A 25,802-nucleotide genomic window follows, 5' to 3' on the forward strand; every position below is an offset into this window, starting at 1 on the left:
TACAGAGGAGGAAATTTAGGCATAGAAAGATTAAGGAACATGCCCCAGGTTAGAGAACTAATACGTGGTAGAATCTGGATTTAAAACCAATCAGCCCATCTCTGTCACTCTGGAGGCTGTTGTTCTTAACTTCTCTACTGCCTCTGTATGCAATTAGAATGAAAAAAGGCCCAATATAAACTGTAAAATAACTGTATTATTAGAACACTGTAGGACATAAGGTTGGATGTGGTAGATCATTAGGACAGAAATATAGTGTAAAAAACACTATATATACACATATATAGTATTTTTACTATATTTAGTAATATACAGTAATTCTACATTATACATATAATTATATATAGTAATTTTACATGGAATTTCATGAGAAATATAAAATTTTTAAACTCTGATTTATATGATTTCATATGATTTATTTTTCTTTTATATATTTTTCATATTGCTTTTTTGAAAATGTCAGTAATAATCACATAAAACATTTAGAATAACCAAAAATATACATCTTAAAAAATAATGCATCCTGTGGGCATATAAAAGGACCCTGAATATTATTGTGGTCTGAACAGCAGTAAAATACCCTTTCCTATCTACTCCAGTTCGGAACCACCTGAGGAATAGACACAGGAATTATAGGGATGGAGATAAAAATATCACCTTCAATGTGATAAGGGTGAATTTTAAAATATGACATGAATATGCAGCCTCAGCAGTGTCCTAATAGTTTCCATAAATAATTAACTCTGCCCAGCCAATTATTGGCAGAATTGTAAAAACTCTGGCTTCTGCTATTGGAGTAGTCTGCTGGCAGCAATGGATGAAAGAAACTGCGTGATCAGAGGACAGACTTTCCCAAGGAGAGGACCACTGGAGAAACTATTCAGTGGGACTTGGTCAGTTCCTTCTGAGCTCTTCAGTTAAGCAAGACACCCCTTTCACAGAGGGAGAGGGGAGGGAGGGTCAGAGATGGAGTAGAGGGGGGCTAGGAATATTCTAGGTCTCTTTCCTCCATGCAAAAGCGAAAACTAGAGGGTTCAAGTGTTAACCTCTCATAGATATAAGTGTCACCTTTTTCTTGGCTTCAGATGAATCATATTTATTTGCCCTTTCCCTCCTTTCTTGCTGTCTCACGTTGGGAGGAGATGGGTAGGAAAGATCATTAGGATTAATCTGGCCAACAACAATAAGAAGTTAAAAAGATACCAGCTCTTCACTGTTTCATACCAGCGTAATTTATTTGCATGTTATTTCTTATTTCATGTACAGATTCTTTTTCCTTTTTTGTATTGAACAATTATTACATATTTACTTTAAGAAATTTACATAGAACATAGGGAAAACACCTCACAGAGAATTCCTGTACACATTTTGGTGGCTATAATGCCAGGCTCTTTATGTGCATCTGCATCAGTTAGGGTCTTGGCAGGAAACAAGGAGCACATGCTCAGATAGAAATTTTAAAGAGGCTTATTAATGAAGGGACCATTTACAGAGGGGAAAAGATAGAGGAAATTTTAAGAAAATAAATACATAAACTAGGAGCAGTGGGAAGTTGTTACCTACCCTAGACTTGAAGGGGCAAAGAGTGGAAATGACCTAAGTGGAACCTGGCTAAGAACTGGAGCCTTAGAAGTGGGGCTGCCTGACAGGAGCTATAGCTGTCAAGCAATGCAGCCATCATTGCAAATGCATCCAAGGTGGGAGCAGAAGGGATAAATGCTCCAAACTCTCCTTCTGCTCTCTCCTCTCCTGTCAATGCCTCTCATTGGTCAATCCCAAACATAAGTCAATGGGCAAGCATCTTTCTCAGGGAATAGAGGGGGGCAGCGAAGAGATAGAATGGATGAGTGGAGGGACAGAGCCAGTGGAGAATGAGCAGTATAACATCCATCTTTCTGTTTGTCTGCCTATCGATCTATTTATCTATCTATCTGCCTATCTATCTACTCACTGTGAAATTATATCCTATACTCCATTTTGTTACTACCTTTATCTTCACTATGTATTATGAAATACTATCTTTGTACTTCATTATATATACATTAATGACACTTTAATGGTTACTTGGTATTCCATTGTATGAGATTTTTGAACAAGTCTTATGCTTACATATTTAACTTATTTTCAAATTGTCTTCAGTTATTATCTTTTCATGACTGGTATTCACAGATGCCCTTTTGAATTATTTTTGAGGATTATTTCTAATTAGAATGAATAATGCTCTCTTTATTTTATCATTCAACACTTAAAATGAGGATCTCTAATAATTTCATCACATGAGAATGCTAAATGACTTTGAATTATAGCAAATATGGCTTTGTTAACACAAATTTTACCTTCATTACTGAAAATAGTAGGGCAATATTTTAATCTGATTCACTGAGATATGATGGGGATATTAAGTACTACTGTCAACACAACATTCATCATTGATTATGATCAGTTGGCTGTCCCAAACTCCAAAGCTGGGTTAAGGCTTTCTTACAAGTCGCAATGTTTAATTGGGACTACAATTTCAGGAGGAAAAGAAAACAGAGAAAAGTTACAGGATACCTTGAATCTAGGCAGAAGAATGGAGATAACAAACCTGGAAATAAAACCTAGTTCAACTGTCTCAAAATAAACTGGATGTCAGCTATGGCAAACAAGCACACAATAAAAACCAGTACAAAACACGTTAAAAGAGAAGTCTTTTTGATAATGAAAACCCCACCGGACTAAGTGGTAGAAATATGCTGGTGAAATGAATGACATTAAAATCGATAAAACGTTATACAGATACAGGATATTATTACTCCAGGCCTCCCATGTTGAGATGAGGTCTCTAAGCACTCTTTTTCCATTGCTTCACTATTACAGAATGTATAGCAAAATACTCCCAGATTCTCACTGATACATATTTTCTTTAAATGGAAACACTTTCCTCATGTAAGCTTATATATAGGCAAATATCTTCAAGGAAATTCTTAAAAACAAATCAAACTAATTTAATTTTAACATGGCTGTCAGGTTGACAATAGTAAAAGTTAAGCACCTCTAAATGTTATCACTGTTAACATGTCTCTGTATAAGTTTCCATAGTGGTAATGAGTAGCGAATTATCTATTGATATGAGAGAGGAGATTAGCAAATCCATAAACTAACTCCTCCTCAACAGAACATTCAGCAATATTCATATACATAAATATCTTAGCAGCTTCTTAAAGAAGAAGAAAGTGTTGCAAAGGTAACTATAGTTCCTGAAATTGTTCATTATTATGATATCAATTGCTGTCTATTAGCAGTGTCTGATGAATTTAGATTTCTATATTTCATACAGTTGAGTAAGGAACTTAAGTCTTACCACGTCTTTAAACATAAATAAGGATAACAATTTTTGCTGTGATTTGATCACCCATAAATAATAGGAAACCAATTTACTGACTGTTCTTTGACTTGATCAAACATATTGGCTCTCTTTTAAGTTTCATGTGTTATTCTTTTTCAGCAAGACTAATTTACCCATACCCCACTGAATGTGCATGCATTTTAAAAATTAAGATAATTTATCACAATAATCCTTCTTAAAAATAAAGACCAGAGTTGGGACCATAGCCTCCAACACCATCCATGATCTGGTCTTTGGATAACATTTTGAATCACCCCTCATAATTCTCCTCATCTAACCTCAAACACACAAGTATAGTTCCAGCGTAGAGACTTTGTACTGCTGTTCTCTCTGCCAAGAACACTCTTCCCTCTGATAACCACTTGATCTATTCCCTCACTTCCTTCAAGTCTCTGCTCACATTTATCACTTCATAGAGACATTATCTCTGAACATTCTCTATAAAGTAATATTCCACCTCACTACACTCCATTCTGGTTTATTTTTATTTTTATTTTTTTTTGAGTTTGAAAAATTTTTACTCAGTTTTTTCACATTTTAGATAAACAGTAATGATTTGCCAGCAGTACATGGTAGCCACAATTGCACAATATATTTTCTTAAAAAAATACCAGCAGTTACTCATGCAATATATTCTGCATTTATAAAACTAGTTTTTAAGAAGAAATTTTTTTTGGCCTATGAAATTATTAAACCTGGAACATGACATTGTTAATCATATAATAATGATTCTTAAATGCTTGTATGGTTTATTATTTAAATGGGTAAAGCCATTTACATTTACATGATATAGAAAGATATGCATATGTCTGGAAGGTATGTGGCATTTATTTGGATAAAATTCTCAATTCAGAGAAATGATCTGATGTTTCTGTAGTCACTTTGCCAGCTCAAAAGAAAACAATACCCTATCTGTAGTTGTGGAAGTTTACGCTACTATTGTGTAATTGATATTAAACCTAAATGTTCTGCCCACCCTGTTGGTATAAAGGTATTTTGAGCAGATTGTGAACAAGAAAAAAATCATGCTTTGTTAGCAAAATTGCCTAGTATGTTAATTTGCTCATGGTTTATTTTTTTTAATAGCACTTATCACCACTTGTTAATGTTGATTCTATTAGTTGTTTATCATCTACCTTCCTCTGATCCTTCTCCCCTAAGTAGAATGTAAGTTCCATGAGAATAGAACTATGTATATATATATACACACTGCTCTATACTTAGCATCTAGAATAGGGCAAAATAAGTGTTTCCTGAAAGAATCAATATCATCAAAAGAAAGACAAGAGACAGAGGGTATCAGAAAAGAATTGTTGTAGTTAATTTTATGTGTCAACTTGACTAGGCCACGGTAGCTACGGTACCCTGTTTTGATCAAACACCAGTATAAATGTTGCTGTGAAGGTATTTTTGTATGATTAGTATTTAAGTCAGTAGACTTTGAGTAAAGCAGATTACCCTTCATAATGTGGGTGGGCCTCATCCAATCAGTTGAAGGTCCTAAGAAACATAGACTGAAGTCCCTGAGAATAAAGCAATTTTGCCTTCGTACTACATTTGGACTCAAGCTGTATACACATACATACAAACACACATCCTATTGGTTCTGTTTTTCTGGAGAATCCTGACTAATACAGACATTTTTCTATGCACGCATATTAATGTTGAAAAAAAAATCATTATTATAAGTAAAGCAAATTCATCATTCCAAAGATAGAAATATTAGATTGAAGAAAAAAGCAAAAAATTAAAAAAAAAAACCAAAAAAACAAATATGAACTTCCCACAAAAAATGTGAAAAGTAAAGATATGGAAAGAAAGATTATCAGGAAAATACAACTCCAAAGAAAACAGGGTACCAATTTTTAATACAAGACCAAATAGAACTTAAGGCAAAATCACCATGAAGATGATGTTACAGACTGACAAAAGGGAGAAAATATCAAGTAGATATCATGATTATGAATATATGTAACTAAAAACATGGCCTCAAGATATATGCAGCAAAACTGATAGAATTATAAGGATAAATTAATTAATACTTGTGGTTAAGGATTTTTACTATATCCATGTTAGAAACTGAGAGCTCAAGCAGTCAAAATAAATGTTATAAATTATTTGAATATCTAGTAAATAAGCTCAAACTAAATTCCAGAAAAATGTTTGACCTAATAAGGTGTATATACATATGCATTCTTTTTGATTACACAAAGAACACTGAACAAATTGTCTATATTAGAGGCCACAGGATATCAACTTAATACAGGCCATGTTCTCTGACATAATACAATTTAAAATTTTTAAAAGGGTAACTCTAAAAATCCCAGGAGATAAGAAGCCCAATAGATACTTTTGGAAAAGAAGAGCAAAGAGTGGTTTCACATTCATATATTAAGTAATACTAGAACATCCAGGAATAAAAACAGAATTGTACCAACTCAGAAAAAGACGATGTTACCAAAAGATTAGAAAAAAGAATTCAGAAAAGACTGTTTCTCTATATGAGGTTGATATATGATAGAAGTGACATCACAGATTTAACTGTGTAGTTGATGGTGTCAGGAAAAATGTCTCAATAGATAGGAAAATAAAGTTGGATCTCCCACTATAGTCATTGAATTATTGTTCCCAACTTTGCATTTCTTTCCTGTAATAAGGTTAAAAATCCCTAGGCATTATCCAAGACATGTCCCTGTAATCTGTGATAATAGTATATGCCCCCATCTAAGTGGCTTTGGACTTGCTTATAACGCTGTGAACATGCTTTGGACAATGGGATATTAAGCAGACCGTATTTGTCACATTCAAAAGAAGATACAAATATGATTGCTGTGTTTCTTTTTCTTTCCAGCTATGCTTACTGTAGGAGGTTAACATGTCCCACACACAGGCCCTGGGGTTCAGAATGAGAAGACACATGGAATTCAGCGGGAGCACAGCAAAGTACATCAGGCCTGAGCCAACCTGAAGCTCTCTCATAAGAGAACAAGAAGCAAATGCTCCAATAAATCAGGAAGATTCTGGGTTGGTTTGTTATTGGAAGAAACGCTAACTGATAACAACTCCTTACACTTTGAATCAAAATCCTAAAATGTGAAAGCTAACAACATAAAGCTAAAAAAGGAAGATGCAGGAAAATCCTTTTGTGACCTAATAATAAGGATAAAATTCTCAAGCAATGCCCCCAAAAGGAAAAAAGTACTAAGAAAAAAATAAAATAGTTTTGATTCTATGACATTTAATGATTTCAATTTAGTAAAAGACACCATAGATGAGATCAGTAAATATTTTTCTCTTTGGGATAAATATACATTCAAAACTAACAGTAGATTAATACTCAGATAATTATTGCAAATCTGTAAGTCCCAAGAGGAAGGAAATCCAATAAAAAAAGATGGGCAAAGGCAATTAGTTCACAGATAAGGAAGCCTGAAAGACTGACAAGTATGTAAAAAGATGTTCAACATTACTAGTAAGTAGGGAAATGCAATGCATATAGTGCCCACTGTACTGGCAGAATTATAAAATTAAATACTATCTGTATTAGTCTATTCGGGCTGCCATAACAAAATACCATAGACCAGGTGGCTTCAAAAGCAGAAATTTATTTCTCACAGTTCTGGAGGCTAGAAGTCCCAGATCAGGGTGCCAGCCAGCATGGTCAGGTTCTGGTGAAGGCTCTCTTCCTGGCTTGCAGACTGTGGCTTTCTAGCTGTGAGACTTCATAATCCTTCTTCATGCATGCACATGTCTCTTCTTAAATGACTACTCATTCTATTGGATCAGGGCCCCACCCTTATTACCTCATCTAAATTTAATTACTTCCTAAAAGCCCTTTCTCCAAATACTGTCACATTGGAAGTTAGGGTTTCAACATATGGATTTTGGGGGGGATACAATTCAGTCCACAGCACTACCAAATGTTGAAAATGAGATTCCTTGAAGGACTGTAAACTAGTTATAGTGATTCTGAAGAGCAATATGAAAATGCTTAATTAAATTAAATAACATACATTCTATGGCATAGCAAGTCCTCCCCCGGGTATATACCCCAGAGAAACTCTCACAGATGCCCAATACAGAGATATGTATGAGGACGTTTAGCACAGCATACTTTGAAGTAGCAGGGGCTGATAGGGAATTTAGGTGCCCTACACTAGTGTAATAGACAAATAAAATGATAAAATGAATAAAAATGGAATACTATCCAGTAGATTGAACTTATAAACCTGACAGACATATATTAATATGGATAAAACTTAATAACATAGTTTAGAATGAAAAAGCAAGAAACTGAATGAAATTTATGACAAAATAAGTTTTTTAAAATCTTAGGTACATATGTATATAAAGTAATTCTATATATTCTTCAAAGATACTTGTAAACTAAGGAAACATATCAAAGATATTTAAAAACTTCCATGGAGTGTCGGAGGGAATGAGAGTAGGGATGGAACATGAAAGGTGAAAAGTAATAAAATCGAATGATAATTGTCTATTATGCATTGGGAAGTATGGTTAACTCAGCTCTTTGTATTTGAGGAAGAAGAAAAGAAAGGAGAGATAAGACGAATGAAGAGAAGGGACCTATGGAGGAAGGGGGAGGAGGAAACAAGTAGAAGAAGGAGAAAGAGAAGCTGAAGCAGAAGCAGCAGAAACATCCATCATTACAACTAAATTTTGATAAGGATAAGTGGTTCCTAATGCCACATGGACAAAGGAACAAATCAAACATTATGAAAGGCATAGTGAAAGGATAACAGAAGATCAAAACTTAAAATTAAACTGAGTCCATGAGAAGAGAAATGGGTAATGTTGTAGTTAACATTATAGAAGTGCCCATCTTTTTTCTCCAGCTCCATATACAGCTACCGGATATTCTTTACAAATCACACTCTGATGGCACCTATAGCATATTATACGTGGAATGGTTTAACTTATAGTTTTCAACACTCCCAGTTTATTACTTGCACTTTCATGGCTATTGCTTCAATTTACTTTGTAAATAGAATCTTACTGGTCTCTTCATAGCTGAATCCCAGAATTTAGAACAGTACCTGGCAGATAATAGGCTTACACTAAATATTTGTCAACTGAATTAACATAATTTCCACCATTAGACAAACAAAAATACAAGAGAGAGAATAATAAAATTCTTGGCTAGAAGGCATGATCTGAAATGCATATATATTATTCCAAATGCATATCTATTATTCTATTTATCAAACTCATTATTTCAAAACATTTAGAGAGTGTTGATTTTCATAATACCAATACTATACTATTTCTTCTTTACAATTTTTTTTTTTTTCCTTTTGCTGGTAGAGTGCATAGTAGGGGATGTTGCATGAAGATGATTTTAAATAATTTTTATTGTCAGTCCTATTATATTACAAGTGAGAAAAGACACTTCTGAGATCAATTAGATTTGAATAAATCATCTGTGAATATCGTTTGAAATTAAATTTTAGATAAATATAAGTGAGCGTTATCACAAGTGCCAACAGTGCCGTCTCCATCTCCAAGAGCGGTGTGCTATTTGCTCTGGGTTGATTTGCACGTCTGTTGAACTGCAACTTCTCTTAAAGGATTATCCTATTAAGAAGTATCAGCTGGCAGATTAAAGATGATTATCTATTCAATTTTGCATACGTAATCTATTAAAAAGATGACGAATTCTTGGGCTACTTGATTTTGGGCCATGAAGTGTGTGTAGACTACAAATTTCAACTGTATTATTTTTAAATCTAATAACTACTATATGCTATTAGATTAAAATAGTACATTCCCCTTAATACCATAACTGTGAACCCCTTAGAAAAATTCAAAGGTCTGATTGTGCTTTAATTCTTTTTATAAAATGCATTTTTCTTGATTAATATATGCATGAGAAAATAGGTCATATTTCATAATGACCTATGCTAGCATTTATATGTAATTTTTATTATATCTGTAAACATACAGTCATAGTTAATTATATGAATTGGAATATCTTATTGCCTAGATGATATTAAGATATAGCTAGTCATAAAACTAATTTCTCATACTTGTTACATAGATACAAATCTTTTTGAATTTCTTAAATGCATTGACAAGGCATTAGCACATTAATTGTTATATGCATATAACTAATATAAATGCATTTGAAAACTATTTCTTGCATGACTACTACAAAATTAATCTTCATTAAATGTGATGACAGCAATTTAGAATTTGTCATTTTTTGGACATGAGCTGGATTTAAATTGTTTATATATAATTAGGCACATAAGCTTTGTAACGAACTTCCAAGGAGATACTTTACATACATAGGAAAACATTTCCAAGTACTTTTTGATCATCTATGCCTATAATGTTACAATTATATTTCTATGCAGTACAACTACAACAGAGAACTAAGCAACAAGTAGAACTATACTTGTTTTAAAAATATTACACAAAATTGAGGATCTAACAACACAAGTGTGACTTCTTTGTTTCATCCAGGCATTTGTAGCTGCAATAGCTGATTGTACCTGTATAATGCTCTAATTTGTAAGATTAATAACTTATTTCCTGCTCTGATCAAACCAGAATGGGTCAGGTTTTTACTATCTCATAAAGTCTTCTATGAAGAATCTGAGTCCTTAATTTATTAAAATGTTGAAACTTATGCATTTTTTTTTTTGGCCAAAATATCTGTTCCTACAGAGACTGAATGTGTTGCTAGGTTGGCAAGAATAAAAGTTTTGTATTGCTGAGCAATACAGCTGTCGTTTAAATTTGAGGCTCAATTTTTAAATAATCTTGATTTTTATATCAAATTCTATTTCCATTTTGGATCAAGGAAAAGTAGAATGTTTTACTTACAATTTGATATTTTTAAATGTTAAATAGTATACAAAAGCATTTAAGTTTTATTTTAGAATATTATTTTTATCTCAGAATACCATGCTCTAACGAACAGTGGGAAAATGCAATACTCAGTTGTGTAAAACTTAGGTTGGAAACCTAATTGATGAAGTCACTTAATCCAAATCTCTCATTTTTGAGAAGATCAAGTTGAGGTCAACAGAGATTAAGTTTCCTGCTCAATTTCATGTTACAAATCATAGATGAACAACAATCTTTATTCTTTAGAGCCTTGCCTTATGCTTAACTCAAATGTCCTTTTCTGACACATAGGATGTGAATTATTTCTAGATGTTTCTACGAATTCAATCCAGACTCAGATAAGACATTTGTGAGTATTGGAGATATGAAATCATTGCAAAAGTAGAGCTTCATAGTTTGTATAATGATGTTGTCATTAGATTAAGTACACACCCTTTCAAACATAATATCTGAAAGGAGTAAGACTTAGTTACATGTATAAATTCTATATTTTGAAAAAGTCAGTAACTTTCATTTATATAAAACTTTCATAATTTGTGTAATTCAAATGCATTCCAGTTCTCAGAACTTGTGATCCATTATTAGGATTACAGTCTAAATACTTAAAAACTAATATGGCATCGCCACCAACCATTTAGAATGGAAAATAGACCAATCAGAACAGGTTTATGGTCATAACACTTTGTACAATTACAAATATTATTTCTGAATTAATATATCTTCGGTCAATACACCTTTAATTAAAGTTTTCACGGTGTCCCCACTATCATTAGCATGTTATTTTCCATACTTGCTGTCAGGCGAATAAAAATGTTTCTAAAACATGGAATAGCATGACAAAAACCAAAGAGAAAGAATAGCTTTTTTTACAGGTAAAGTGTAAAACCAGTTCCTATGAATCTCCAGAGTTTTTTCTTTACAATTTCCTAGAGCTAAATTCAGGCTCTCATAGAACTGTACAAATGTGTATATTTATTAATATATATATGTAATTAAAGCTCTCAAAACTCTTTAAAATGGGAGAAATGAACCAAACTCATAGTCCTGTGATGATTAAAAGAGAAAGCACCTAGCCCAGTTCCTAGATCATAGTATACTTCATTGCAGGTATTAATGATGAAACCGTGCACCTCAGATTGGGACTTGAACCCATGCGGCCAGGACTCGAACACAGCCAAAACCCAGTCTTCCAACTGAGATCACAGACCTGGTTTCGGGACTTAATGAAACTCAGGTTCTTGATGTCTCATCGCAGAAAGAATTCAGTGACAGACAAAGTGATAGGTGAGAAGTGCATTTATTTAGAAAGAAACGCACTCCACAGAGTGTGGGCCATTTCAGAAGGTGAAAAAGGCACCAGGGTATGGAATTGTCAGTTTTTATAGGGGTGGGTAATTTCATAGTCTAATGAGTGGGAGGAGTATTCCAGCTATTTCAGGAAGGGGCAGGGATTTCTAGGAACTGGGTCACCGCCCACTTTTTGATCCTTATGGTCAGTCTTGGAACTGTCATGGCACCTGTGGGTGTATCATTTAGCTTGCTGATGTGTTCAGTGAGCGTATACTGAGGCTCAAGGTCTAGTGGAAGTCCACTGATCCACCATCTTGGACCCATTTGGTTCTAATCAGTTTATGTCATGTCCTCGGGCTATGTCATTCTTTCAAAGGTTGTGCCCTACCCCCTTCCCTCCTGTTTCAATGACACACTTGGGTCTCCAAGGGAGATACAAAATCTGATTTCCTTCCGTTCCTCCAGTTCCTTTCTCCAGCAGCAGAGGGGACCATATTCTACTCAAAAACAAAATGGATTTGCATACAAACAGGGGATGAAATAACGGGATTATAAATGATTGAGCACAGTCATCTGGTCTTTTCTCTCTTGTATTTTATCCCCTCTCCTTGTAACTCTCTTTCCTAGGAAACTGATGTAGTAGAATGGGCTTGCTCTTAGGCAGAGCAACTTACCTCAGCTCTGCCTTATGCCTTAGAGACAATAGAAGTTAGCCTGCTTTCTTCCTTTCTTATTTCAGTTTGTAATCATGCCAAGGCTTAAATAAATAGCAAAAGTGCCTGCAGGCACTCACTTATTCCACCCAGATTAGTCTGATAGGAATTTACCTTGAGGTGTGGGGCTGGAGTTCCAGCTCCCATTAGGAACATATTTAGGGTTCCCCCTTGTTATAAGACACATCAAAAACCTGGCAGATAATACTAGGGAGATCTTCTTTTCCTGTTTTTCTTCCAGAGACAACTAATTGACAAATAGTGTTTGTTTGAGTCAAACATTGCCAAGTGGTCATTAATTAGATTATTTCAATATTCATAGCAAATGAATTATAACTCCTAACAGATGTCACATATCAATATGAAACTGAATACTATTATTACAATGAGAAGCAGAATAATATAAAGTCTAAATTCTAGTCTCTGGAATTAGACTGCCCAGCTTTGAATTCTGACTCCACATTTGATCAGCCAGGTGTCATTAGGCTTGTTGTTAACTTCATGTCCTAGTTTCCTCATCTGTAAAAAGGAGACAACAGTAACAACCTCATTAAGTTGTAGTACAGAATAAACAGGTTTTTACATGGGCCAACTCAGGTGGTTCAAAGAAAGTGAAGGGACTAGATCTAGAGGTGTGGACTGACGCTGCCTCACTACTGAGGTAATGACCTTCTGAGCCCTCTCCCTTGGCAAATTTTTCTGTAAAGAGCCAGACAGTAAATGTTTAAGGGCTTCACAGGCCATGCCAGCTTCCCTTGTGAATACTCAACTCTGCTGTTGTAATGTGAAAGCAGCCTTAGATAATACGTAAATTAATGGGTGTGGTTCTTGTTACCATTAAAATTAAATATAAATACAGGCCATGGGCAGTAGTTGGCCAATCCCTGTTCTATCTACTATCCTTTTGAATTGCAAGGTTTTACCAACCGGGTTGGTGGGAGTACAAACTATTCTTAGGCTCCCCTGATCTTTGGGGATTTTTCTTTTTAACTCTTCAGACAGATTTTTCTGTGGCTTTAGGCTGTCGTGGACTGATCTGCACTCAGCTAAAGACTGCAGGGGATCTTCTGCAAATCTCCAGAGCTCTCTCTCTGTGTTGCTGTCCCCTGTCCTGTACTCTGCCTGCAAACTCTAGCTGCCTTGGCCTCCCTGGACTGCCCACTCCATCTCCTCAACTCTGGGAGGCTGTGGGGTTTCCCCAAGGTTTCTGTCCATCCCTGAGATGTGACCTAGAAATTTTCTCCAGACAGTATTATGGGCAGCCATAGAGCTCATCTTATTTACCCCCCCTTCCCTTCAGTACTGTCTTCCATTGCCCAATGTTCAATTTCTGAAAACCGTCGTTTCATAAATTTTGTCTGTTTTTTCATGTGTTTCAGGTGGGAGGGTAAATCTGGTCCCTGTTACTCCATCTTGGCTGGAAGTGGAAGTCGTGATAGGTTTTTAACATTTCACATACAAGGAAACTGAGGCTCAGAAATGTTCGGAAAGTTCACCAAGATCATTCAGCTAGTTAGCAGTGGAGACAAAATTCAAAACCAGGGTTTCTAAGTGAGTGCTTCCTCCATTTTATTACACTGCTTCCAACAGAAGGAGTTAACCACAATCTGTCTTTTAAATACAAAACAGTGAACTGCAGCCTTCACTAACAGAAGCTAATAAATCAAATTTGAACAAAAGATTTGAGGCTTATCTTATTTTTGAGCAATTTTAGAGGGGTCTGGTAATTTTCATATTTTATAATGGGGTCATTATTTTTTCTTCTATTTTAGTATTTCTATTGTGGTTCTCCTTGTGGGAAGTATTTAGGATTACCGCCAAATGGTGGCAAACCTTGCTCATTTCAATGATCTGAGACTGATAAGCTTTCTACTGGAAAGTCCCCATCTGGCTCAAACTTCAGCTCCGGCATTTTCTAGGGATGTGACTTTTTTGCAAGTGTACCGGAATTACCTTTTACAAAGGAGTGAAAAATATTGCTAAACTACATAAACGCAACAAAATGAGAGATGTGGAAAAGTGTATGTATAAATTCTCACAGTTCATTTTTATTACTTTCACTACACAATTCCATTTAATATTTTCTGAAATAGTAATAAATTTTTGAATGGTAAAACATATGGCATTTGAGTATGCCAAGTGGGAGATATTTAGATAGTGAATATTCGTAAAAATGTGTAGCGTTATATTACCAGAAGGTTCTCTGTTTAATGAGAAAGGAACACTTATCCCTTTACAAATATGTAAGTTATAAATATATACTGATATATGTATATATCTATAAACACAGGTAATCTGTGTTTGTTGCAAGCAATGTATTTGCAAATAAAACATTATGTAAATAATACTATGCTGCATGCAACTCCTCTTTTAAATGTGCAACAAGCTGATTTCTTATAGCAATAGAAAAGCTAACCTCGAGACGGTGATTCATATATCTTTAAATCTTTTGATTTTAATTATATATGCATATATAACATTATATGTAGCTTTACTTGCTAGTTAACTATTTAAATTATTTTGAATATTACATGAAAACAAGACCGTATTAGGATTTCCTCATTACAGAATATAATTAACCCTTTGAAACACATTAGAATATAGTAAGACAGTTATCTCCTCCATTATTTCTATGAGGAAACTTAGTTCAGGAAGATTAAATAATTTGTTTATAGTCTAAAAGGTGGGGAAGAGCTAAGGGTCTGAATTATAGTCTATATTCTTTTTCTATACCACTGGTTTTCAAATATTATCAAAGATACATTTCAAAAATGATACACTATGAGAAGTCTCAATTTTAAAACACATAAAGTACCATTTTGCTAGCACATAATTTACTTTTATAAATTTAAAATAAAAATATTTATTTATGAGGTTAATAAATAATGAGGAATCTTTAATATACATAAAAATTTGAAATCAAATATTATGGACCACAGTTTCAGCCTTTAATGACTACTCAAATTTATTTGTATACCGTGTTGAATTTGCAGTGAAGGAATCCCTTATTTATAAAGATAAGCCATTGTATATGGAAACAGCTCTTTTTAAGCAGCACACCTCATAATTTCAAGATGCCCTTCAATTAAACTGATCCAGAGATATGAAATATGATGAGAACATTTTTGTTTCTATGTTGATTATTTAGAATATCTAAAAACTATGTATATGAGTAGTTTATATTAAATTTCTTATATTAAATTTCTCAGACAGAATACTGTCAGTACTTCCACATATATTATATGATATTGCGATGATACTGCATGTGTATTATCAACGACTTTTCCTCAGGCCCAAGGAGGAAAGCTTGTATTGGCTTGCCACTGGGAATAAATAAAAGTATGTCAAATGAAGGGTATTTTGAACTTATTAAGTTAGATTTGATCTTATTCTCATAGTTCAAATATTTTCATGGTATCTTTTTATACTTTTCTTTTAAATCATCTTTTCCTGAAGAAATGCAGATGAGAAGAGATCTATGTGTCCCTGTCCTTATTTCGATTTTGTTTTGCTCTTGACTTCACTTTTCTTTACTCTCTTGAGATGAACATAATTTCTGGTATTTAACTCTGTGATTTCACCTCTTTGTTCAGACCCTCAATAGACCTCTTGTTTGCTCTACCTAGTTCCTTCAACTGCTGATATATTTCAAACTTTTAAAATGACGAGTCACTGAAGACTTCTCAACAGAAGCACAAATTTCTCAGTATTCAATGAGAAAAAGACACTTATTTCTCAAACATGTAGAATTAAAATTAATTATAGCATGTTCCTTGAAGAAATGGTCAAAGGAATGGGAAGGTCAGGTTGAAATTATATTCCTTCAAACTGATGAAGTGTTTTCATTAACAGGGTCCCTGGTTTACACTCTTTATCGTTTATGTTTCTCATTGTTCCATCCTTGATTCTGACAGTTTTCTTAATATTAGTGTACCATCAAGTATATAGCACTCATGGAGAAAAAAAAATAGATCTGTTGTACTAGGGGCTTTAAGATGGTATTGACTTGTACGACAGTATGATAGGAACTGACATATTTAAAATAAGTTCGCCTGACAATGCATAGAAAAGAAATTTTGGGCTGGATGACAAGGACAGTAAAAGGCAGTGGCAACATATTAACAATTATGACAGTAAAATATGTACCTAGTATTAGTTGTACAGCATATCAAAACACCCTTTAACTTCTATTATTAGAAAGTACAGCCAAAAGTTTTGAAATTTCAGAATTCAAAACTCAAGGCCATGAATACTTGGATGCTACCTCAAGATAGTAAAAAGGGATTTATGGATGTGAAAACGTTTGTAAAAACCAAGTTAAAGTTCCTTTAAAATTATGATGTCAATGCATATTCTATATATCAAAAAGTATAAATTGAAACACTAATGGGCCTTTTTACATTATAAAATTAAATTCTCATAGTTGGGATCTTTTATTCTGTACAGTGCTTTCTGTTTGAATTCTAGCAGAGCATAAAAGTCTTAATGTCAAGAACATTACTAATATATTTTTAAGGAAGTCATATATGTGGTTCATATACCAATCTGCAATGGGAACACAGCTTAACGCTTTTTAAGAAGACAAACTTACTGTATTCTGAATTTTAGATATGTGATGTCAATATCATGAAACCAGTTCCATGAAACACACAATTACCTTATGGCTTCAGAATTGCTTCCAGTATATTTATACTTTTTGGACTATTTTTAAATAGAACATCATTATTTCCTTTATATATATTCTATCTTTATTTCTTTATCTAAAATTTGAGCTACTGCAAATAAATATCAAGGATTTTTAAACCTCTCAAAACTTAAAAAAGTTTAAAACATGTATTACAACAGCAAAGGTAAGTTATATCAATAACAGATATACGTTATTGAGCATAGGCTATCATTAAAGATAGAGTTGTAATTGTAATTTTAACCTTTTAAATGATCAAGTGGAAGCATTGTGTGATTGTTAACATCAGTTGCTACACTCTTCATCGTCAGCAAGGATAAAATAATTTATCTCACTGTTAACGGTTATATTATTGCAGAAAAAATGCTGAACACAGATAATAATACTACAATTATTACCAATTAATATAGTTATTATTGGACACAATTTGAAACAAGACGAATATATATTTAAAATTAATTGTAAAATCTAGAGAATATGGGGTATTACTAAATTATTATAAAGTATTCCATTAGTTTCAATTTTATTTTTGCCAAACTTTTGTTCTTCCCTACTTTTAGCTATTTTACCTTCAAAAAACTCAATTTACTTACGTTGGATGGTGATTCTAAGGGATGCAGACTCCAAATTTTGCATGATGCTGCTAGGAACTTGAGTAATCTAAATTAGTACACACTTATCTCCTCTATTATTTCTTCCTTTACATATGTGATAAATGTAATGCTTTCACTATATGACGTGATACGATATATCATATGATAAATACAGCATAATGTAGTATATTCTAGTATAATATCAAGAACAGATTTTTACATAGAAGGAAATGCAAAAAACATAAAGTGGCAATAGAAAATAGTTTCAGCACAAATACTATAGCTGTTAGTTTGGTCAAGAATGTTAAACAAAAAAGATCCTACCTGATGAATCAAAGTTCACCTCATTGCCAGGACTTGGACCTACATCAATGGACACGATTGGTAAGAGCTTCCGGAAATCCCATAGCTTTGTAACTCCACAGGCGTCACAGGATGCGATCATGTGACCCTTTAAAGTATTAAAAAGAAAGAACTGTATATACATACATATATATATACAAATATATATAGTAACTCAGACCAAAAAAAAACAAAAAAGAAAGATTTCTGTTACAATTTTATTAAATACACAAGCATACATTCCTCTAAACTAAAAAGTATTCATTATACCTTTGTCTTTGACATAAAAGTACTATAAAATGACAATTTAAATATATAAAATCCTATACTAAATTTTAGAAGATGATTTTTCAGGAAATCATTTTGATGATTTTAATTATATAAGATGTAATAAAACAGAACTATACACACCCATGCAATTTGTCTAAATATACACATATCACATATATGATATGTGATCTACATATAAAAACTATATATGTAAAATATTGCACTAAAAGCACACTTCACTTTATATGCTTGTAATTAGTATTGATAATTTATAACTCAGAGTAAAAATAAAAACAGAGGTAGGAAAACAAATGGACAGGAAAGAAGAGTTTTATCATAGTGGGTAGAATCACTGGGGCCAGGTAAAATTGATTGCAAGGAAGCAGTGCTTATTGTGTTCTGTTAGACAAAATTATTAGAAATATTTGGGGCTATTTTTTTAACATGTAGTGAAAAAAGGAAGAAGGTAATTGGATAAGGGAATGGAAAACAAAAGGAAAGGTGGATGGATTCAAGTATTATGGAAACAGGGGCGGATATTTTCCCAGTATAGAAGTACCAGCCCAGGTGCATCAGTTTGGAGTTCAAGGTCTGTCTATACTCCTCTTGCAGGCCTCTCAGGAGATATCTATTCAGCAGCTACCTCATGTCAGAGACTGGGATATAGTTATGAGTAAGAGGGCTTCCATCATTCTGTCATTTAATTTCTGTGTCCACTGACCAACTAAATATGAGTGCTGGCCACATCAGGTTTATGTACAATGTTTATAAGTCATTACCCTCTTTCCAATTCGATATACAGTTTCCCTTTCAGATCCAGCTTAATTTTTTTAATGTCTAGTCAAAAATCAACCTCTCATTATTTTCCTCCTAAATATTCTAAAATGTTAAAGATAATAACTTGATTATTATACAGTTTTCCCTATTATCATTTTGAACTAGCTCGCATACTTTTTTTCTCATTTATTCCTTGATTTCTACCCTTTCTATAAAAAAAACAAAAACAACTGCATAGTGTATTACAGTCCGAGTGGATTTTTTGTTTTTTTCCTTAAATACTCTGGTAGTACAACAAATGCCACTAGTTTTAAAATTCTGTAACTGCTGTTACTGGCAAAGCAATACAATAACCTTTTCCTCAAGCTAATAAATGGGATATTTAATCTTTTTTACGGTTTAAAAAGAACATGGAGAACTTGGAATGTTTTCAAATATGTAAATGTGTATTGTGAGAATTGTGAAGAATCAGTGAATTTAATTTTTAGAAAAGAACAGTTCTCAGGATTATAGGGAATATTAATGTTAGAAATTATAAAGAACTCTTTCCAGCGATAAGGGTTTTCAAACATCTTTCACAAGTCGCAGAATGGAATCTTTTTTCAACTGTGAGTACAGAAAAAATTTTAGTCAGAATTTAATCTGAAGGCACTTCTCATTAAAGTCAGGTTATAGACTTCATGTCCTTTTCTTGCCTAGATTCTATGAAACAAAGACAATCTTAAAGTGTGCTTTATACCATTGAATATTAAATTTTTAGGAAATATACTAAAAATTAAAAAATAGTCCATCATTTTCTGGGTGAAAATTAGTACTTAAATGGGTTTAATATTTTTATATTTACTTTTTACCACTGTCAAAAAATCAATTAATACAGTTTGATAATACTAAAATAATAATATTCAATACTTATTAAATGCTTCTAATAACCAAGTGCTGTGCTAAATGATTTATTAATAAATAGTAGATAGTATTTTAAACAATTTTGAATAACTAACGTCATATAGCCAAACTCTTCCATTTCCCAAGGAACTTAAAATTCATGACAATATATGCATTATGGTAAAACAAATATAATAACTTATAAAGTGGTAGAAAGAAGTTCGTGTTCAGATTTGATAACTTGGTAGCTATACTTCCAGTTAACCAGAGAGGCAAATGCAATGCCTATCGTAGTACCTGGAGCATAGTAGAACTAAAAAAAAAAAATTGTTGGGACTTCCCTAGTGGTCCAGCGGTAAAGAATCCACCTTGTAATGCAGGGGACACAGGTTTGACCCCTGGTCAGGGAACTGAGATCCCACATGCCACAGCCCAACTAAGCCCACGCACCACAACTACTGAGCTTGAGCGCCTCAACTAGAGAGGCCGCGTGCTGCAAACTACAGAGCCCATGTGCTCTGAAGCCTGAGTGCCACAACTAAAGAAGAGAAAATACCCGCACACCACAACTAGAGAGAAGCCCGCGTGCCACAATGAAAGATCTTGCATGCCTCAACGAAGATCCCGTGTGCCGCAACTAAGACCCGACACAGCCAAAAATAAAAACATAAATAAAATAAAATAAAATAATAAAACAATTTAAAAAATATATTTGTTAAACCACTAGATGATGAATGCCTCATGGGAGTTTACCTAGAAGTTTTACTTTAGTCCAAGTACTTCCACAGCAGTCTTAAGGTAATATTGATTCTAACCCTGATGGTTCTGAATCAGTTAGATAAAAGAAAGAGATAAAAGATGCAGAGAATCCAAAACCAAAAACTTGGAATATCAAGATCTTGTATGCCTCCTCCTCCAGTCTCAGGTGAACTGGAACCATTTGCCATTCTCCTTCCATAGGGAAGAAGAATATTAAAATATTACTAATCTAAACCACACATTGTGAATTTTGAGGGATCTGAAGATGGAGTGTGTGGAAAAGGAATTAGCTGACAACCTGGGGAAAAAACAAATATTTTATCTAGAATTTATGTCAGGTAAGAAAGCAAAGACTAGTTATAGTTAGGCACTTAACCTAACCAAGAAAGAAAGATTTCAAAGAAAATGTTTTTTGGAGAAAGGTGGAATTGTGACAATTTTAAAGAAAGTAAAAACTCAAGAGTTTTGGAAAACTATCTAAAATGTAATTCTGGTTATGTCATTGGTACCAGTACTGGCTGAGGAGGAAAGGTGATAAAGATGGTTGCACTGAAAGTTCTCGGAGAAGTTCGGATTCAGACAGATGGTTGTTTTTGTGACGCTGAATCGCCAGCACCCGGCTCAGTTCCTGCGATATTTTTGGCATTTGATCTTGAATAAATCATAGAATAATATATGAATAAAAAATGAATATAAGGGGAGTAGAGAGTAATCAATGTTGACTACATGCAACTGTAATGAATTTTTTTCCAAAATATGGTAAATGAGCTGAAGCTCAGAATTTTGTTTTTTTTTGGTTATCACAGACTCAAATAGTAAAACAAAGCAAGTGGAACTTAGGAAAATGGACAAAGGACACAGTTAAGATGAAAGTGAATAGTCATGACTCCTGACTGCCCCTTTTAAGCCTTCCCGTTTCCAACTTAAAGATCCTAGTGAGAAAATCCATATGGACATGCAGTTAATAAGTTAGAGTAGAACAACATAAAACCAAACTAGCTTCATCTAGGCTGCTGGAAATATACTGGAAAAATATTTAGCAGTACATATCAAGGATCACAAAGGTTCATACTTTTGAAACTTTTAAGGCTACTTCTGAAATTTACTGTAAGGTTTAAAAACAGATGATCAAAATATTAAAGTAGCACTATTTATAAATAAAAAATGGAAGCAAGTGAAATTTGTAATACTCTAATATGGAAGAAATAAATCTTGTGCTATTGTGGATCCAGAGCACTGCCAGAGGCACCTTTTATGCAAACTTGATACCAACAGTGGCAGGAAGACAAGCAGACTGAGCTATCTCTCTGCACAGTGGTTCCAAGCATATTTATATATTATAAAACAAAGAAAGAAAAAAAGAAAACTAGGATGCTAATGATGTCATTTATAATTTAAATGAATGATTAAAAGACTATTTTCATAAACCTATAGTATTCCTTAATATAAACATAACTTATGGCTTTATATAATTTTCAAAAACAGATTTTACACCATAATTCAAAAAGAGTCATGTACCAAAATGTTCATTGCAGCTCTATTTACAATAGCCAGGACACGGAAGCAACCTAAGTGTCCATCAACAGATGAATGGATAAAGAAGATGTGGCACATATATACAATGGAATATTACTCAGCCATAAAAAGAAATGAAATGGAGGTATTTGTAATGAGGTGGATGGAGTTAGAGTCTGTCATACAGAGTGAAGTAAGTCAGAAAGAGAAAAACAAATACAGTATGCTAACACATATATATGGAATCTAAGGAAAAAAAAAAAAAGGTCATGAAGAACCTAGTGGCAAGATGGGAATAAAGACACAGACCTACTAAAGAATGGACTTGAGGATATGGGGAGGGGGAGGGGTGAGATGTGACAGGGTGAGAGAGTGTCATGGACATATATACACTACCAAATGTAAAATAGATAGCTAGTGGGAAGCAGCCGCATAGCACAGGGAGATCAGCTCGGTGCTTTGTGACCACCTAGAGGGGTGGGATAGGGAGGGTGGCAGGGAGGGAGATGCAAGAGGGAAGAGATATGGGAACATATGTATATGTATAACTGATTCACTTTGTTATAAAGCAGAAACTAACACACCATTGTAAAGCAATTATACTTCAATAAAGATGTTAAAAAAATAAATAAATAAAAAGTGTTAAAAAAAACAAAAACAAAAACAGATTTTACAAGTTTGGGCATTACCATAAGTTTGGGGTTAAGAGGCTATTTTTCAGGTAGTGTAAGAAATGTCATGGAGTAATATTCTATATGAGATTCCTTATATCTTTATATTGTATATCAAGAAGAAATATATAGAATCTTAATTTATTATTAAAAAAAGGTCCAATTTGATTATACTTTGTACCTTCATCCTGATGAATCAGCTAAATCAGCTAAGTATTTTCTTGGTTCAACACATTATGTTCATATATATATATATATAAAGGTGTACATATATATATATATATATATATATATACACACACACACACACATTTATTTTCCCATCTTTCTTTGGAAACTGAATTTACAGAACATCTAGATAAGCAAAATATTTTTAGGGTCGTGACATTACTTCTTCTGCAAAGGTTCTTCAAGGCTGAATAAAACAATATATATAATTGTTCTCAGAGTTATACAACATAATAGAAAATTAAATGAATGATTATATATCAACTATGCACACATGAGAATGCTGTAAACTCTGTAAGTGCAGGTACTTTGGCTTAGCAGTACATTCCCATGACCTTGAATAGAACCCAATAAATGTTCAATAAATAATTGCAGATGAATAAATACCCTAGATGAATTATTGCAAAGCCATAAAAAGAACAATTACAGAAACAATGTAAAACATGGAAAAGTTTATACTATACTGTCGTTACACTGATTAAAAGTATACAATACATATGGTGCAGTGACTGAATAGGGAGATATGTTTATAAAAAGTTGCCCTATATATTTTTTAAGACTGTATTTTTTTAGGATAGTTTTGGTTCACAGCAAAATTAAAGGCAAGATACGGAGATTTTCCATATACCCTTGGCCTCTACACACACATAGCCTCCCCCATTTACAACGTCCATCTCCTTCAGAGTGGCAAATCTGTTACATTTGATGAACCTACATTGATACATCATAATTACCCAAAGTCTGTATTATTACAATTCACTCCTGGTGTTGCACATGCCATGAGTTTAGACAATTGTATAATGACATATACCCACCACTATGGCATCATCCAGAGTATTTTCCCTGCCCTAAATATCCTCTGTAGTCACCTATCCCACCATACTACCCCTGCCCAACCCCTGGCAATCACTGATCATTTTGCCTCTCTATCTAAACTTTAGAATCAGTTTGTTTGTATCCACAGAATACCTTTTCTTGATTTTTTACTGGGATTGCACTGAATCTACAGATCAAGTTGGGAAGAACTGACATCTTGACAATATTGAGTCTTCGCTTCCATTAACATGGAGTATCTCTTCATTCACTCAGTTATTTTGTTTCATTCACCAATGTTTTATAGTTTTCCTCATATAGATGTTATACATATTTTGTTAGATATACTTAAATATTTCATTTTTAGGGGTGCTAATATAAATAGCATTATGTTTTAAAATTTAAATTCCACTTTTTCCTTGCTGGTGTACAGGAAAGCAATAGACTTTTGTGTATTAGCCTTGCATCCTGCAACCTTGTAATCGCATATTAGTTCCAGGAGGTTTTTTGTTTGTTTCTTTTTTCTTTCTATTTTTTTTTTCTTTTTTACTTGTTTTTTAAAATTAATTCTTGATGGTCATATCATCTGTGAACAAAGATAGTTTTAGTTTTTCCTTCTCAATCTGTGTAACTTTATTCCCTTTTTTTTTTGGTCTTATTGCATTATCTATAACTTCCTGTACAATGTTGAAAAGGACTGGTGGGAGGAAATATCCTTGCCTTGTACCTGATATCTTAGTGGGAAACCTTTAGTTTCTTACCATTAAGAATAATGTTAGCCATAAGTTTCCTTTTAGATATTCTTTACCAAGTTGAGCAATTTCCCTTATATGCCTAATTTACTGGGAGTTTTTAAGCATGAATAGGTATAGCATTTTGTGAAATAGTTTTTCTGCATCCATTGATATGATCATGTAATTTTTCATCTTTACCCTATTGATGGGATGGATTACATTACTTGATTTCCAAATGTTGAACCAGCCTTGCAAACCTAGGATGAATCCCATTTGGTCATAGTTTTTACTTCTTTTTATACATCATTGGATTCAATTTGCAAACATTTTGTAGCGGATTTTTGTATTTATGTTCAAGAAAAATAGTGGTCTGTGGTTTTCTTTTCTTGTAATGTCTTTCTCTGATTTTAGTTGTAGGGTAATGCTGATCACAGAATGAGTTGGGAAGTATTCCCTCTGTTTCTATTATCTGAAGGAGATTACGGAGAATTGATATAATTTCTTCCTTAGTTTGTAGAATTCACAAGTGAACCCATGTGGGACTGGTGTTTTCTGTTTTGAAAGTGCATTAACTATTTGGAAAGGTAATATGATTCAACTTCTTTAATAGATATAGGCCTATCTAGATTGTCTATTTCTCCTCGTGTGAGTTTTGGCAAATTGTGTCTTTTAAGAAATTGGTCCATTTCATCTAGGTTATCAGATTTGTTTCAAGGCAGATTTGCTGAAAACAAATTCACTCAGTTTTTGTTTATCTGAGAAAGCCTTTATTTCTCCTTCACTTTTAAAGGATAATTGCACAAGGTAAAGAATTCTATGTTGGTGTTTTTTCTTTCAGCACTTTAAATATTTCACTCCATTTTTTCCTGGCATGGTTTCTGAGGAGATGTCATATGTAATTCTTATCTTTATTCCTCTATATGTGAGCCACTCCCCTCTTGGTTTCTTTCAGGATTTTTTCTTTATCTTTAATATTCTATAGTTTGAAAATGATATACATAGATCTAGGGGTTTTTGTTTGTTTCCTTTGTTTTTGTTTGCATTTATCCTGCTTGGTATTTTCTGTGTTTCCTGGGTCTGTGGTTTAATGTGTGACGTTAGTTTGAGGATATCTTAGTCATTATTTTTTCAAATATACTGTCTGTTTCATTCTCGTATTCCCATTACATGTATGCTTTACCTTTCGTAGTTGTTCCATAGTCCTTAGATGTTCTGTTTTGTTTTGGTTTTTGGGGTTTTATTTTTTGTTTTGTACATTTTTTTAAAGTCT

The 25,802-nt window shown here is 33.4% G+C and overlaps 1 protein-coding gene across 1 annotated transcript in view; it reads right to left on the minus strand.

The window, feature by feature from the left end:
- The window catches only part of SPAG16 (sperm associated antigen 16), an 894,878-nt gene that overhangs the window by 222,627 nt on the left and 646,449 nt on the right, over nucleotides 1–25,802 (minus strand). The window contains exon 15 of the mRNA XM_068543791.1: nucleotides 17,866–17,992. Coding sequence (XP_068399892.1) covers nucleotides 17,866–17,992 — 127 coding nt within the window. The remainder of the gene's footprint in view (nucleotides 1–17,865; nucleotides 17,993–25,802) is intronic.

This window comes from Eschrichtius robustus, chromosome 5 (genome assembly GCF_028021215.1).
Source record: "Eschrichtius robustus isolate mEscRob2 chromosome 5, mEscRob2.pri, whole genome shotgun sequence".
NCBI lineage: Eukaryota > Metazoa > Chordata > Mammalia > Artiodactyla > Eschrichtiidae > Eschrichtius > Eschrichtius robustus.